We start from the raw sequence: 15629 nt of genomic DNA, 5'->3' as shown, positions 1-15629 counted from the left end.
TTCCTCGTGCTTTCTAGCGCTTAGCAAACCAAGAAGTGATGCAGGTGTATTCGTGCTTCCAGCAATCCAATCTCATCGCCAAAACCGGCCTTCCAGAGACCCTCTACCCCCAAGGGAGGACCAAGGGTATCTCTGGCACCTACGGTCAGGGCACCTACACAAGGAAGCCGTCAACAAGCTGGCCAACAACACAAGAGGGATCAAGATCACAGGAGACTTCAAGGACTGTGAGGCCTGTCGGCTAGGCAAAGCACACGAAATTGTCTCCCGACAAGCATCGGAAAAATCGCTCAAAACAACCGTTCTAGAGAGTCTCGATAGACATCTTTGAGTACGAAGAAGGCTTCAACGGCCGCCTATACCTCTTAGCCATCAAGGACGAATATAGCGGCGGCATTTGGGTCGTCCTCAATGACCAAGAAAAACGACTCGGTAGATATCGCCATCAGATTTGAAGCCTGTGTCAAAAGGCAGTACGGTCTGGCGATCTGCAAGATTAGGATCGACAACGAGAGGTCGCTGTTTAACCTAGATTACCAGAGGCTCTCCTTCTTCCAAGACTGGGCCATGGACGAAGCCATCGACATCGAGAGGACCCCAGTCAGCACACCAGAACCGAATGGAGGCGCCGAGAGGGCAGGAGGTACGATCAAGACAAAAACCCGCACCATGATCATAGCCGCAAGGCTACCCAGAAACCTCTGGCCAGAGACCGCGAAAATGGCTGCCCGCTTACACAACATATCACCCTCACGAACCCACGGCTGGAAAACGCCGTACGAAGTTATCCAGGCTTGGATGAATGCACATAACCGGTTCGTCAATACGGAGCTGAAGCCGACCTGGGGTGGCATTTATCCCTACGGAGCACGCGCCTACACTCTACAAAAGGGGTACAAACGTGAGAAACACAGCACTCACTTCGGCACCAACGCCAGGGCACACATCGGATACCTGGTTGGGTACGTTGCTACCAATATCTACAGGATCTGGGTGCCCGCCCTAGACGAAGTCATCACCACAAGAGACGTCACCTTCGATGAAACAAGGTTCTTTGACCCTGAGGAAGAAAAAAGGCTTTGTGTACCTATCCAGGAGTACCGGGGCCTGACGGAAATCCTCTCACTTCCAGAGCCACCAACGTTCAATGACGTAGCCGAAGACGACGAGATTGTGGAAGACTGCATTGTAGTCAACACCGGAGATACCCAGGGCAACAGCTCAGGGGTGGAAGAAAGCAAGGCGACTGACAACGCCGATGACGGTGGACTACCTACGCCAGCCTTAACGCCGACCACATCGTACACTGATCATGACGATGCCTTACAGGTCAGGGCTGAGCACTCATTTGGCATAGAGAGGGATACCGAGGGTGCACCTACTAGTCTCCCATAGCTACCTAACCGACTGACTACCTCGGAATCTACGGGTGGGCCTCGCGAATCCCCCGATCCTACCGAGGAATCATCAGCAGGGCCGTCAACCCTAGAGAGCGAACGCCTTGCTGGAAGAAGCAATAGGGTACGCAAACAAACTGAGAAAGGCCGGCTCTTTGAACAACAAAGCAAAAGGAAGCCGAAGGGCCTAGTAAACGCTCTGAGCCCACCTCTTAATTTCGATGAAGAGGAGGAAATCCAGGGGTTGCATTATACTCTCCACCACGTCTTCTCGGCAGCCGTCACGACTAACGGCATTCATCGTGACGGCCTACCAAAGCCCGCGAGGGCATTCAAAGACCTGGCACACCACCCGAAGGGAGCAGAGTTCAAGGAGGCCTGCCGCGAGGAATTACGAGCTCTCGTACGCAAAGGCACATGGAGAAAGGTTGACCGAACCTTAGCCTTAGGAAAGGTGCTTCCTTTGATGTGGGTTTTTACCTACAAATTCGACCAGGCAGGCTACCTAGCCAAGTGCAAGGCACGCATTTGTGTTAGAGGGGACCTTCAGGAGAGTAGCATCCACGATAGCTACGCCCACACGCTCGCCGCGAGGTCTTTTCGAGTAGCCATCGCTATAGCCGTCCGGTTCGACCTAGAAATCCGGCAGTACGACGTCGTCAACGCTTTTCTGAATAGCAACATCAACGAAGTGGTACACGTGAAACTCCCTGACGAATTTAAGGAGCCTGGAACAGTCTTGGAGCTTGATAAAGCTCTATATGGACTACGAAGCTCACCACTTTTGTGGTATAAAGAGCTCTCGAAAGCCCTACTTAACCTAGGCCTTTCGAAGTCAACAGAGGAGGCCTGCATCTTCGTCAACGACAAAGCCCTTGTCCTCTTCTACGTTGACGATATCCTGATTATGTACCGGAAGGAAGATGAGGATGCGGCTCAACGACTCACTAACCAGCTCGAAAAACAATTCGAAATACGGAATGAGGGTAACCTAGACTAGTTCCTAGGAATCAGGGTCATCCGTGATAGAGAGCATCCTCAAATTAGCCTCTGCCAGGACTGATATATTGAGCAAATCGCTACCGAGTTCAACGCAGGAGTAGGGCGGGCCAGTTACCCTTCGATACCGATCCCTGTGAACCCTTTAACGAAGTATAGAGGCAAGGCCACCAAACAAAGCATTAAGGCCTACCAGGAAAAAGTCGGTTCGATCCTATACGCCGCCGTCATTACTCGCCCTGACGTTGCTCGTGCAGCCTCTGAGCTATCAAGGCACCTGACCAACCCCTCCCCTGAACACCACAAGGCTGCTGAACAGACCATAGCGTACCTCTACTCCACACGCTTCCTTGCGATCACCTACGGTTCAGAGCCAGAGACTTTGGTCATTTGTAGCGACGCTTCTTTCGCAGATGACGAAGAAAGTAGGAAGTCCTCACAGGGCTATTTCATGACCCTCTTTGGGAGACCGATTGTGTGGAAAGCAAGCCGCCAAACCACTGTCACGACAACAACTGAGGCTGAGCTCAGGGCACTACAAACAACGGCTTCGGAAGCTATTGCCCTTGAACGCCTACTCAATAGCATTTCCATTGACCTAGAGGAACCCTTGAAGCATTACTGTGACAACACGCGGACCATACGGCTGGTTATCACGGACGACAGAATCAACACCAAACTAAGGCATGTTGACATTCAGAATATGTGGATGAAGCAGGAATTCAGGAAAGGAAGTTTCCTCATCGACTACCTACCCACTGATGAAATGCCGGCCGATGGTTTGACAAAGAACCTCCCCCGGCAGCGATTTGAGCACTTCAGAGCGATGTTGAACCTACAGGACATACAGCATTTGATTGTGATCAGGACGACTACATAGGGCCTGTGGACCTACAACACCACAGGAGACATCACCATTTCCTAATTGGGTAATGAGGCAAGTTACAGGCTTACATGCTGACCGCATACAAGCCTGGGGGGTCTGTCGTCTGGAATTGACCCACTTTTCATGGAATTGGACAGGCCCTGGTTGACATGCCTCTGAGCTCCCTCATTCTTTGTTATTTCCTTCATTCTTGACTCGGAATGTCCTCATTTCATTCGGAATGCCCTCTTTCGGGCTGATTACAACGCCTCCCTTGCCCTCTCTCCATGAGTATAAGGAAGTGTTCTTTTCTGTACTTTTAGACCTATTGAGCAGACAATTCAATGCGCTGTCAACATCGATCGCGTGCAACATGGTTATTAGCGAAGGAGCCGTCGACGAAGACGAAGAGCTTCGCTTTGGCTAGGTCTAGAGGGATGAATACCAGGCCTCGGTCTTGGTTGTTGATCTGCCACTCGATTCGCCTGTTAGGGGCCTTAAAGTCATCTGGTGTAGGCTCTTGGTGTTGTGCTGCGGTCAATAGCCGAAGGAAGCGAGAGGGGTGGAAGGTTCTCGGCAGGTTGATGCCGGGTAGTTGTTACAGCCGAACATGAAGAACTGTTGAGGAATTGAAGTTTGAGCCAATAGCTCCGTGGCGTAAACTGGGAAGGCCTATGAACACTTGTTCACCACCTGATATCACCTATCGAGCACTTGCCATGCTTGGGGACGACAAGAGCCGCAGGCGCGATCCATGAGGCGGTGATGAGTGGCAGATTAGCGGGGTAACGCCGGGCTTCGGCATCGGAAGTCTCCTCGCCGTGTAGAGCCATTTCTGCAAAAAAGCCGTTTCTACACAATGGTCTGAAGCATTGCTCATGACTAATCACTTACTGAGTGGCTTAGTTGCGGCGGCCGCGGCCACACAGCAACCCCGCCCACCCGAGACGAGACAACAAACACGCCCACCCAAGCCACACCAAGCCCCCGATGAATCGACCAGGACAAGGCACCTAATCAATACAGTTCCTGCTCGGTACTGCGCACGGTCAATTAGCGCTGCCCTTCATCGAGTTTTGGTCACGTCAATTTCAAGCCTGGTACAAAAACATGTCAACTTTGCTTCGACAACCGGACCCGCAGCAAACGAAACAGCCTTTTGCAATAGAGGACTCGGCTATATAAGAGCTGCAACATCTGCGGCGGCAGCTGCAAAAGGAACAGCGTCTACGTGGAGAAGAACAGCGAAGACGCGAATTGGCCGAACTCCAAAGCAAGGAGGACTAGCGCCGACGCCAAGAGGCCGAACGGGAGCGAGAGGATGCCGTACAGCGTGCGGTGGTTTCACAATCGCAGGCCCTCCAGCAGTATTTGGAGGGCTGTCACTCGCTCGACCTCGCCATCCAAGTCTTGACCAGTCGCTCCGAGACCACGATAGGCGTAACCATGGATCCCATGTGGCGGATATGCCCTCGTAGGATCATTCCCTGGGACGACTTCCCGGCAAAGCAGGAGCAGATCTGGGACCTTCTTTCGGCCAGTACCATGTTCTCATCCAATGCGGCGTTCCCGTCGCAATACCAGCTGGAATACGTCAAGTCGAGGCTTAAGCCTATTGGGAGTGAGATTGGGCTGAGGGACTTTCAGCGTAACGTGGTCGAAAATGCGGTCAAGTCACTGATTGCGGCCGTACCCGAGGATCCGGTGCTGCGCATCACCCTCGGCATGCGCGGAACTGTGACTTTGAGAGTCATACCAATCCTGGCTCCGCCGACGATGTGGACGCCAGCGACGCCAAGTCGAGCCCTTGGAGAACATGTCGCTTAGATCCCCACTGGCGCCTTTTAGGCCCATCGTAAGGCTCGCGGTAAGGGCAACCTGGCGGACCAGTTCTACATCTACCGGAAACCGGACTGACGATAGGGCGTACCGTCGCTTGCCATCGAATACAAGGCACCACAAAAGCTCACAGTGGGCGAGCTTGTCGAGGGCCTTGCATCCGAGATTAGCTAGAGCGCGATATTATCAACCAGGACGACGAGGGCTCTGTCTTTAACTCGAAGTAGCTCGTGGCCCCTGTCGTTACGCAGCTCTTCTCCTACATGATTAGTAAGGATATTCGGTACGGCTACGTATATACTGGCGAGGCCTTCGTCTTCCTACATATCGGCGACGAATCCGCCAACGTTTACTATACGTGCCGAGCGTCGACGTCATGGATAACGATGACGCCCGGCTGCACCGCATAGCAACCGCCCAAGTCTTTGCCTTTATCTTGCTGGCCCTCCGTACCAGCCCACCATCCGAAACGTGGCATTATCAGGCCGACCAGCTCGACACCTGGGCCGTCGAGTACGACGATATCCTGAAACGGATTCCCCAGATGGAGCGCAAGGAGCCCTATGCCACTCCTTACAAACCCCAACGCTAGAAGGGCTTCACGCGTTCACCCATCCGCATACGCGCCCGTTATCACGAGGCAGAGCCCGCCGTTGTAAGCCCCCGAAAAGACAGCGAAGACGAGGACGACGACAGCAGCGAGGCCAGCACCCCTCCCTCTCCGACACGTCGCACTGGCGGCAGGCGGCCGTCATCCACCAAACCAGACACGCAAGAGAGCAGCAGCGGGAGGAGGCAAAACTTGCGGCAAGGCTAGCAAGAACACAGCGGCCTTGGCAGCAGCACTAGCCCCCTAACGGAGCGACGTATTAGCATCCAGGACCGCCCTTTCTGCACCCAGCGCTGCCTGCTAGGTCTAACACACGGCTAGCCACTCGAACTAGCCTGCCCAAACGCCTCGGATCACCAGCAGCAGCCGCATTGCCACATGCAACAGCAGCACCAGCAGGGCGAGGGAGCAGCCGTCCCGCGCCTCAACCCATCGAGTTCCTGCGCCTGGTGCGCGAGCAGCTGGCTATGCGCCTCAACCGCTGGAGTGCGCGCGGCGCCCTCTTTAAGGTCCGCCTGTCCTCGCACGGCTATACACTCGTGGCCAAGGGCGTCGAGCCCTGCGACCGCGCCCTACACCCCCTCCAGGGCAAGCACATCCCCGTCTCGCTCGGCATGGCAGCGCTGCTTAAGCCTCACCATTTCGACGGGGTGTGTGACGGCGGGGCTCAGCACCTACTACCGCTGCACCACACCTTCCAAACGGATGCCAGAATTGCAAGCTACCAAGTTGCAATCTGTAGTAGGTTATAGTATGGTCACGCACCCGTAGGCCTGCCCACAGCGCCTACGGTACCGTGCCGTGACAGGGTGTGTATAGGCACTTTCTATTTCTAGGCTGGGCCGGCCGCCCCCTGTACGAGACAACTTCGTTGGGGAGATCGCGATGTTCTTACTGAGGAAGAGCTTGAACAAGGTCCGTAGGTAGCGGGGGTGGTCCTCTTTGGTGTCTAAGAAGATCACAATGTCGTTTATAAAGGCTCTGCAGTAGGAGGAGTGGTCGGTGAGAAGCCTGTCCATGAACCGTTGAGTGTAGGCGGGAGAATTTCGATAACCTATGAAGACGACTGTCGATCTCTCTAGCCCTCGAGGACTGATTGGGGTAAACCGGTCTCTGTGTGGTGGGTAAACTCCGAACTGGTAGAAGAATGAGGTTGCGTCTATGGCCATGATGTATGTTTTGCCTCGTAACGAAGCTATCACTTCCACCTGCAGGGGCAACGGGTAGTTGTTTGGGACAGAGACCCTGTTCAGGGATCTCAAGTCGATGACAACTCGGCCTTTTTCTACCCCGTGAACAGTACGCCATACTACGAAGACGGGCGCTGCAAACGGCGTCGGTTCGTGAACCCATTCCATGCGGTTTTCCCTGTGGAGCTGATTGAATATGGTATCTAGGACCACTCTATCTTTTTGACTCAGCGGGTATGAGCGGTTGGCGATCCTCTGGTTTTGCCAACCTTCTGCCAGAGATAGCTTCATCATCTCGGCTTCAGGGACTTTAATTAGTCTCTCATTGACCCAGAGTTTAGGAAACTCTTTGACGACTTTCTTCAGCTCCTTTTCCCATGCCTTGTCCGCGTCATGTATTCTGACCCTCTCTTCTATGATCATTTCTGGCAGATCGTCTGACATCTTCAGACCCAATGTAGAGTGTTTTTCTATGCTTGGAGGTAGTGATTCGGCTTTATCGGGGTCTGGCTCAACGGGGACGCTGGGCTGTTCGACGGGGATAGGGGCGGTGGTAGGCTCGATGATGTTATAGACAAAGTCGCTAATAGGTATGCCTGTAATGCCAGAGGGTGTGATGTTCGCTGAGTTGGGGAGGTATGGAGGAGTGTCGAGGGAGATGTTTCCCGTGGCTAGGCCACGAATCAGGTCAGTCATTTCGAATTTCGAAGAAACGGGCGGCGCGTGAAAGCAGATGTCAGTCATGTTAACGCCGACGGTTGGTACGGAGTCCATAATTGGAAAACCAGAGTTGAGAGCATGAAATGCAGAGTTAACAAGCGGCTGGACGCTTGTCACAGCCGCTGCGGAGGCAGCTGCTGGGCTAAACAATGACGCAGCCACTATAGCTGCCGTCAAAACCTTCATCGCTTTTCCCCAGGTGGTTGCGAAGTAACCGCTGTTGGTGTTCTCGTTGATCTCTCCGACGTGGAAATGCTTCGGAATCGTCATTGTTCCTCTGGAAGGGTTGACGACTCGGACTAATTTAGGGGTTTTAGCGTCGATCAAGGCGTTGACGACTGCAGAATGCTTGGAGTTGAAAAGGAAATTTCTGTCCGTCGGGAGGGGTTTGTAGTCAACTGGCAGCTAGGCTTGCTGTCCGGGTAACAGGACAACTTTACGGGTTGTGGTAACCTTGCGAACACAGGCGTAAGATCTATTGACACATTCGAACGGGACCCTAAAGTCAAGTTTGGCGAAGATGACTTGCTCCGCATGATAGTCAATAGTGGCCTCGTGAGGGTGTAGGAAATCGTTAGCCATTAGGAGATTGGGGATATCGACGTCTACTACCCAGGCTGACTTCGTGAACTTCATGAGGACCAGCTTGCCGTTCAGGTCTGTACCAGGCAGGAAGATCTTGAAGGTGGCCCATTCTGACAGCTTAGGGCCTTTTCCCACACCGTTGAGTCTTCCTTTGTTACGCTTCTCAATAGAGTGCTCGAGAGTGTTCAGAAAGGCACGGTGGATGATCGTTCTACTGGCGCCTAGATCAAAACAAAACTCGATGTCCTCAGCCTCACTGGACTGTCTAGCTTTAGCTCGTAGGTGCGTGAATTTAGAGCGCGGGTTGTCATCTGCTTCCTACACGATCTCTACTAGGGCCTCCTTGACTTCGTACTACACCGGCTCTGTGGCCAATAGAGCGATGTCTTTAGAGGGAGGCTCCGGGGGAGCTGGCAGGTCCATATTATCCGCGATTTTGCCTACCTTGGCGTGCTCACAGGACTTCAGGTGGACAAACAGCTTGTTGCGGGATCCGAAAAGCTTGTGGCAGTAGCCACAGGTTCGACGTGTAGGAGACGCCGGCGAGGGAGTGACGATGCCCTCCATCTGCACGGCTTTGAAGGGAGTGCAGTTCTGTACGTGGGAACGCTTCTTGCCAACCGTGATGAAGTTCTTGTGACACTTGTAACAAGTTAGGTGCCGGTGGAGAATTAGAAAGGCTTGCTCAGCTTCCTCTTCCTCATTAGTTGAACGGTCTAATGATTCCGAGTCCAAATCGTACGAGCTCTCCTCTCCGAACTCGCCATCGAAATAGTGAGCTCTGTCCCTATGCTGCTCCTTTCGGTAGTCGTCGTCGCGGTGCCGGTGCTCGCGCTTGCGATCCCGATCCCTGTCACGATCCTCATCACGATGACGGTCCTTCTCCCGAACGTCCTCCATCTTGTAGTCTTTGTCCTTGCTTTTGTCTCTATCGTTATGACTATAACGACTATCGCTGCGATAGCGATCATCGCTGCGGTAGCGATCTTCGCGACGGCGGTGCTTAGACTTGTACTTTTGGTATTCAGAATGTTAGGGTTCGTTATCGTTAGATCCTGCTTGTGAGACGTCGCCGAGGTCTTGCAGAATGTTACAAGTTCTCTGCATAATACGAGGATACTTCTCGCGAGCTGCAGATCGTAGAAGAGGTCGAACTTCGTCTACTTTCTGCATATACTCAGCCAGAGTCTAGGTCTTCAACGGGGCAGGTAGGTACTGCTTGATGCCAAGGTTGGTTGAGGTCCAGATCTGGGTCATGACGCCGTGCCAGTTTTTGTTAGAGAGGAGAAGAGTCCCCATGGCTCTGGCGTAGCGAAGCTTTCTCTGAATGAACCGGGTCAGGGCCACTTCGTCTTTGGCGATGTGCTTCAACGTGAGAGGGCCTGCTCCGAATTTCTCTGTAGCCTCGGTGGCATCGGGGGCGAAACGGTCTCTCATGGCAGTCATGGTAGTCTCTAGGCCGGCTTGTCGAAGGACCATACGTGAGTCGGAATTAAGCTCATTGTTCCACCAAAGGAGAGCGGCACCTCCGAGCAAGGTGTTCATGAGGCCGAGCAACTGACATTCGTTATCCTCCCTAGTGGATTCATCCTCCAAGGTCTCAAGACGATCCGTGAAGCAGAAGACGTCAGTGCATATAATGTTTTTTCCGTCCGTGATGATGCCCAGGTCGTTGGGGTCCGGATAGAAAGGAATGAACTGCCCCACGTCCTCTCGCTTGATCTTGACGGCTGAGGAAGTGCCTGCTATGGCTCTTGAGCTGTCGTGAGATTGATGACGGACTTCTCGTCCCCAGCAAGCAGATGCGTGCATCACCGGGGAGCTTGGTATCTCCAGCTCTTCCAGGCGGGGGCCCATGGTCACTCGACGTCGGCAATGTCTGTCCGCGCCTGCGGATTGTCGTTCCTGCTGCTGAGTAGCAGTGTTGACAGGTGCGTACGACTGGCTGTATGGACGGGAAATTCTGGGATTGCCTCGAATGATCTCGGGGATCGGCTGTAGTTCAAGAGTCGATCTGGGGTTGCTTCGGTCGGCCTTGGGGCTATGAATTGGCTGATCATCCTCCTCAGCAGACTCAAAGACTTCCCTGTCTCCCTCTGTTATGTCAGGCATGGCACGCTGACGCTGATTGCTGAGATGGCTGATGATGGTGTTATATGTGTGGTTACGACTGTCCGTAGCTTGTGTTTTGAGGTGTCCTTGAATGGATTGACGGCTTCTCTTTTGCTCAGCTGCTATACGTCTCTCGCTAGTCTGGAGCAAGTTGATGATGTACTTCATGTCCAACTGTTATTGCTCCGCAAGGCGAGTCTGTTTGATGGCGAGGTCTTCCAGCTGAGCTGCTGTTTTGGCGTCTCGTCTACTTAGGTCTCTCTTCAAATCCGCGATCTGGTTGCTGATATCATTGGGGCTGGTCATGATCTCGGACTCCAGGTAATCCATGGATTCCTTGTTCCTGCCGAAGTGTTCGGTTGGATGGTCCTCCCTGGCTGGCCATGATGGATTCTCAATTGACGACACCGGTCGCGCGCAGCAAGCCAACAGGTGATGTGAATAAGACAAAGGAAAACGAATGTGAGGGGGTAGCCTTCGTCTCTCAGCTACCTACCAAGGGGATCAGCAGCCAGTTAACTAGTGCTACACTTCGCGACCTTTCTGCGCGGCTACCAATGATCATCACACAGTTGGGTTTTGAAGATGCTCAGCGGCCTACCAAAGATCAGCGGCTGAGGTGCGAACCCTTTTGCGTCTGCAATTGATTGTGTTGGAATCACCAGGTACCGGTACTGGAAACAATAGGGCGTGCTGCACGCCGAAAGCTGGTGGTTCAAGTGATGGTCATTGTTGTCTATGTCTATCTAGAAGAAAGAGATGGCTGGAGGCCACTTATATGGAATCTGGGACCCCTAAGCCTCCACCGCCGCCTGTGTAGCTGATGAATGCGTTGCTACACCCACCTCTATGTGGCTGGAATGCGCGTTGTTCGAACAGATTGAATCAATCCAAGTCCGGGCGTGCAGGTTTGTGCTGTAGCAGGGGTGATCGAAGGCTTTGCGATGTTTCGCTAGGCCTCTGACCGGGAGATGCTTGACAGGCCACTTGCACGCGCGCGGTGCTGCGGGCTCGCGAAAAGTTGAGGTTGTATAGGAAACTACTGCCTCAAATTGCGTGAGTAAGTTGTGGTGTGGTAGGATCACTCTTTCTTGCGTCGCTGCTACCATTTGAAGCGGTAATACCGAATGATTTTTCTAAGGCTAGGTTGGCGCGGCGGATTTCCCTAAGGTTGGAAATCCCTAGACCTCGCTATATCACGTGCTAGATGTAGCGCTCCACGTAATGAAGCTATTTACACTTTTCGTGCATCACCCCGAAAAGTTCATTGCAGTGTACTCGTAAAGATTTCATTGCAGTGAACCCCCTGTCTGAAAATGTGTGTCGAGCTTCCTCCCATTTTCATTGCAGTGTACTTCACTGCAAAGGGGAATTACGGTTAGGGTGCTTTGTGAGTGTAGAGCGCCCAGGGGGTGTGGCCGAGTGGCTCATACCAACTGGCAGTAGTCTGGCCAGTTGGCGACAGGTGGTGGGCGTCCGTGTTGATTTATGCATGTCCTTTGGGGTGCTCTTTCTTTACAAAGAGAAACCTATATTTATACAGCTTGGATCGAAATCGGCGTCCGGTCTTACACTCTTTGAGGTGTTTGGGCACGGACCGCATATACTTCGGAGACATTCAGGTACATCGTGATGCCAGTACAGCCAACACTTCCCCCGCTTTTGCAAGCTGACATTCCGCCAAGCAAGTACCTCAAAGTACCGCTGGGCGGTGATTACCTGACCTTCTCCACAGTACAACGACGCAGACAGGTACGTGGCTAATCCATCATCTACTTGCAAACTTAGTATTTCCCATTGCCAAGTACGGTTTGCCTTCGTGTCTCCTTTTTCTCAATCGCCCTCAAAGGGCATTTTCACATTGTCATTCATCTTGAGGAGGGAGGTGGCTAAGCCCACCAGCAAAACAGATACCAATCACGATGCTTTGACACGCGCAGTTGGCGCCAGCCGTCAGGCGCAAACGCCACCAAAATGCCTGACATGCGGGGTTGGGGATTCTGACAGGCAGTGACAGCGAAACGCGTCAAGCCCAACGTCGGCCACAACAATCACATCACGGGCCAAAGTACGATCGGGACCACTGTGATGTATACTGCGCGCCTTGGCTGCCAATGGTAGGTGGTATTTCTTGCCTTTAGGATGAATAAAGCTGAGCTACTGATGCGTTGTACCTATAGATCCACGACCTTGAAGCCTTCCGTTTGCGTATCCTTTGAGCACCGTACAAATACATGCTGCGAGCCGAAACCGATAACCTTGCAAGATGCGGCTCCTGGAAAGAGGCGATACCGGCGAGCTCCACTTAACGAACCCGATTCCGAATGACGCGATCCCCGAGATCCCCCGTTACGCGATCCTTTCACACACATGGGGCGACGAGGAGGTCTCCTTCGAAGACATGGCGGACGGTACAGCCAAGAAAAAAGCAGGCTATGCTAAGATGCAGTTCTGCGGAGATCAAGCTTGGCTCGATGGGCTCAAATACTTTTGGGTTGACACGTGCTGCATCAACAAGTCCGACAAAGTCGAGCTTGAGCACGCTCTCAACTCCATGTTTCGCTGGTACCGTGAAGCAGCCAAATGCTATGTCTATCTCGCGGACGTCCCAGCCAAAGAGCATAGTGCCAACAGTAACGGTAGCTTGGAACTGGCTTTTCAGAAATGCAGATGGTTCACCCGTGGATGGACACTGCAAGAGCTTATTGCTCCAACCATCATTGAGTTCTACTCTAAGGAGCGCGAGCGCCTGGGAGACAAGAAGTCATTGGAAGAAGAACTACACGCCATAACCGGGATCCCTCTGAAAGCTCTCCAGGGAAGCCCTCTGTCTGATTTCAGTGTCCCTGAACGAATGGCGTGGATGGACAAGCGAGACACAAAGTATGAGGAAGATAAGGTGTACGCTTTATTCGGCATCTTTGACGTACACATACCGGTTATCTACGGCGAAGGATTGCAGAAGGCACTGAAGCGGCTACGAGACAAGATCAATGAGGATTACCTCTGCTTGGCAAAGTTATGGCCCACAGACCCGCGGGACCCGCGTGACGAGAAGGAGCGCATTGAGTTAGAAAAAGGTGGCCTGCTGGTTGACGCTTACCGCTGGGTCTTCGACAACTCCGACTTTAACCGATGGCGCGACTCTCCAGAGTCCCGCCTGCTCTGGATCAAGGGCGACCCTGGCAAAGGCAAGACCATGTTGCTCTGTGGCATCATCAACGAGCTAGAGCAACCCATCACTACTAACGGTGGCAACTTGGCATATTTCTTCTGTCAAGCTACCGACTTGCGCATCAATAGCGCAGTTGCCGTGCTACGAGGGCTGATTTACCTCCTTGCTCGGCGGCAACCCCGGTTCCTCTTACATTTGCCAGAGAATACATACGCTTCTGACGACGCAATGGCATGGGTAGTTTTATCGAAGGTTTTCCGGCAGCTGTTACAAGACCCGAACTTGAAGCAAACTTACCTAGTCATTGACGCACTTGACGAGTGCGCCACTGGCTTGCCGGAACTTCTCAAACTAGTCGCCCAGATATCATCTTCCCGCGTCAAATGGGTTGTCTCTAGTCGCAACTTACCTCATATTGAGGAGCAATTAGTTGGCGTCGCTCAAAATTACAAGCTCAGCCTCGAGCTGAACGCCGAGTCCCTTAATACTGCCGTCAGCGCATATATCCGCTACAAAGTCCGAGACCTATCGGATAAGAAACACTACGACAAGAAAACAAAAAGGCTTGTGCATGCACATCTTTCTTCTCATGCGAACGGTACATTCCTCTGGGTGGCGTTGGTCTGCCAAGAACTTGCCGACCCGAAGGTTAAGAAGTGGCATACCTTGACAAAATTACGCTCATTTCCCTCGGGTTTGGATGCTCTCTATGCGCAGATGATAGAACAAATTCGTTCCTCCCAAGATGCAGACCTCTGCAAACAGATTCTGGCCATCATCACGATTGTTCGCCGTCCCATCGGCCTTCAGGAACTCACTACTTTTACCGAGATGCCGGTTGACAGTTCGGATGTTCTGGACTCTACTCTCATCGAGATGCCGGACGACGGTTCTGATGATCTGGAGTCTATCCTGAACGAAATACCAGACTACGTTGTAGATGATTTAGAGCCGTTAAAAACGATTATCAGGCTCTGCGGTTCATTCTTGACCCTTCGAGAAGGGATCATCTATTTTGTCCACCAATCTGCCCAGGATTTTCTACTCGGCAGGCCTAATAAGGAGGCATCTCGAAAGGCATTCAACTGGGTCTTCCCTCATGGGATAGAACATGTCAACCACATCATCTTCTCACGATCGCTCAATGCGATGTCTGCGGTCTTGAAGCGCGATATATACGGCTTGAAGGAACCGGGGTTTCTAATCGACGGGGTTCAAACGCCATCTCCAGACCCACTGGCTACAGTACAGTACTCGTGCGTTTTCTGGGTTGACCATTTCTACAACTCAATTTCCGATAAGGATGTGCCGCAAAACGACATACTGGATGCAATCCAGACCTTCCTTGAGCAGAAGTACCTTTACTGGCTCGAAGCTCTTAGCTTACTCCAAGCTATGTCGGAGGGTGTCATTGCCATAAGACAGCTTAAGCTCCTACTCGTATGTATAACTTACTACCGTCAGAGAACTATACTAATAGAGATGCAGGAACATGCTGATCAGAGGCAGCTAACGGCTTTTGTTCGAGATGCACATCGGTTCGTTCTCTCCAACAGATGGATAATCGAGCAAGCTCCCCTCCAAGCGTACACATCAGCCCTCATATTTGCACCAGCTTCTAGTCTAGTGAAAAAGAAATTTAAGTCGGAAGAACCTAGCTGGATCAGCACAAAGCCAATAGTAGAAGCGGACTGGAATGCATGCCTGCAAACGCTAGAAGGCCACAGCGAATTTGTGTGGTCAGTTGCCTTCTCACCAGATGGCCAGCAGCTCGCATCGGGTTCATACAAAACCATCAAGATCTGGGATCCCGCCTCAGGGCAATGCCTGCAAACGCTAGAAGGCCACAGCTACTCAGTTAATTCAGTTGCCTTCTCACCAGATGGCCAGCAGCTCGCATCGGGTTCATACGACAAAACCATCAAGATCTGGGATCCCGCCTCAGGGCAATGCCTGCAAACGCTAGAAGGCCACAGCGGTTGGGTTCAGTCAGTTGCCTTCTCACCAGATGGCCAGCAGCTCGCATCGGGTTCACACGACAAAACCATCAAGATCTGGGATCCCGCCTCAGGGCAATGCCTGCAAACGCTAGAAGGCCACAGCAAATTGGTTAATTCAGTTGTCTTCTCACCAGATG

General features: G+C 52.5%; 4 protein-coding genes across 4 annotated transcripts; 2 read left to right on the top strand and 2 right to left on the bottom strand.

Moving 5' to 3' along the window:
• Window positions 1-4707: 4707 nt before the first annotated feature.
• Window positions 4708-5178, top strand: B0T26DRAFT_669359 (uncharacterized protein; the record flags this gene model as incomplete). Its single annotated transcript, XM_060439038.1, has 2 exons — window positions 4708-4998; window positions 5110-5178. The coding sequence occupies 2 exons, from the start codon at window positions 4708-4710 to the stop codon at window positions 5176-5178; spliced, it is 360 nt and encodes a 119-aa protein (XP_060301768.1).
• Window positions 5179-7233: 2055 nt separating this feature from the next.
• On the bottom strand, window positions 7234-8025 carry B0T26DRAFT_758090 (uncharacterized protein; the record flags this gene model as incomplete). The annotated part of the gene is made up of 1 exon (XM_060446354.1): window positions 7234-8025. A coding segment is annotated over one exon (792 nt), but the record flags the coding sequence as incomplete, so codon positions are not given.
• Window positions 8026-10062, bottom strand: B0T26DRAFT_744993 (uncharacterized protein; the record flags this gene model as incomplete). The annotated part of the gene is made up of 4 exons (XM_060444488.1): window positions 8026-8466; window positions 8650-9219; window positions 9326-9335; window positions 9422-10062. 4 exons carry the CDS (start codon window positions 10060-10062, stop codon window positions 8026-8028), a joined length of 1662 nt encoding a protein of 553 aa, XP_060301766.1.
• Window positions 10063-12583: 2521 nt separating this feature from the next.
• B0T26DRAFT_669357 (uncharacterized protein) lies at window positions 12584-13646 on the top strand (the record flags this gene model as incomplete). The annotated part of the gene is made up of 2 exons (XM_060439037.1): window positions 12584-13568; window positions 13621-13646. The coding sequence occupies 2 exons, from the start codon at window positions 12584-12586 to the stop codon at window positions 13644-13646; spliced, it is 1011 nt and encodes a 336-aa protein (XP_060301765.1).
• Between the last annotated feature and the right edge of the window lie 1983 nt (window positions 13647-15629).

Source organism: Lasiosphaeria miniovina (genome assembly GCF_030549165.1).
Source record: "Lasiosphaeria miniovina strain SMH2392-1A chromosome Unknown B0T26scaffold_1, whole genome shotgun sequence".
Taxonomy (NCBI): Eukaryota; Fungi; Ascomycota; class Sordariomycetes; order Sordariales; family Lasiosphaeriaceae; genus Lasiosphaeria; species Lasiosphaeria miniovina.
This window is presented reverse-complemented; position numbering and strand designations above follow the sequence as displayed.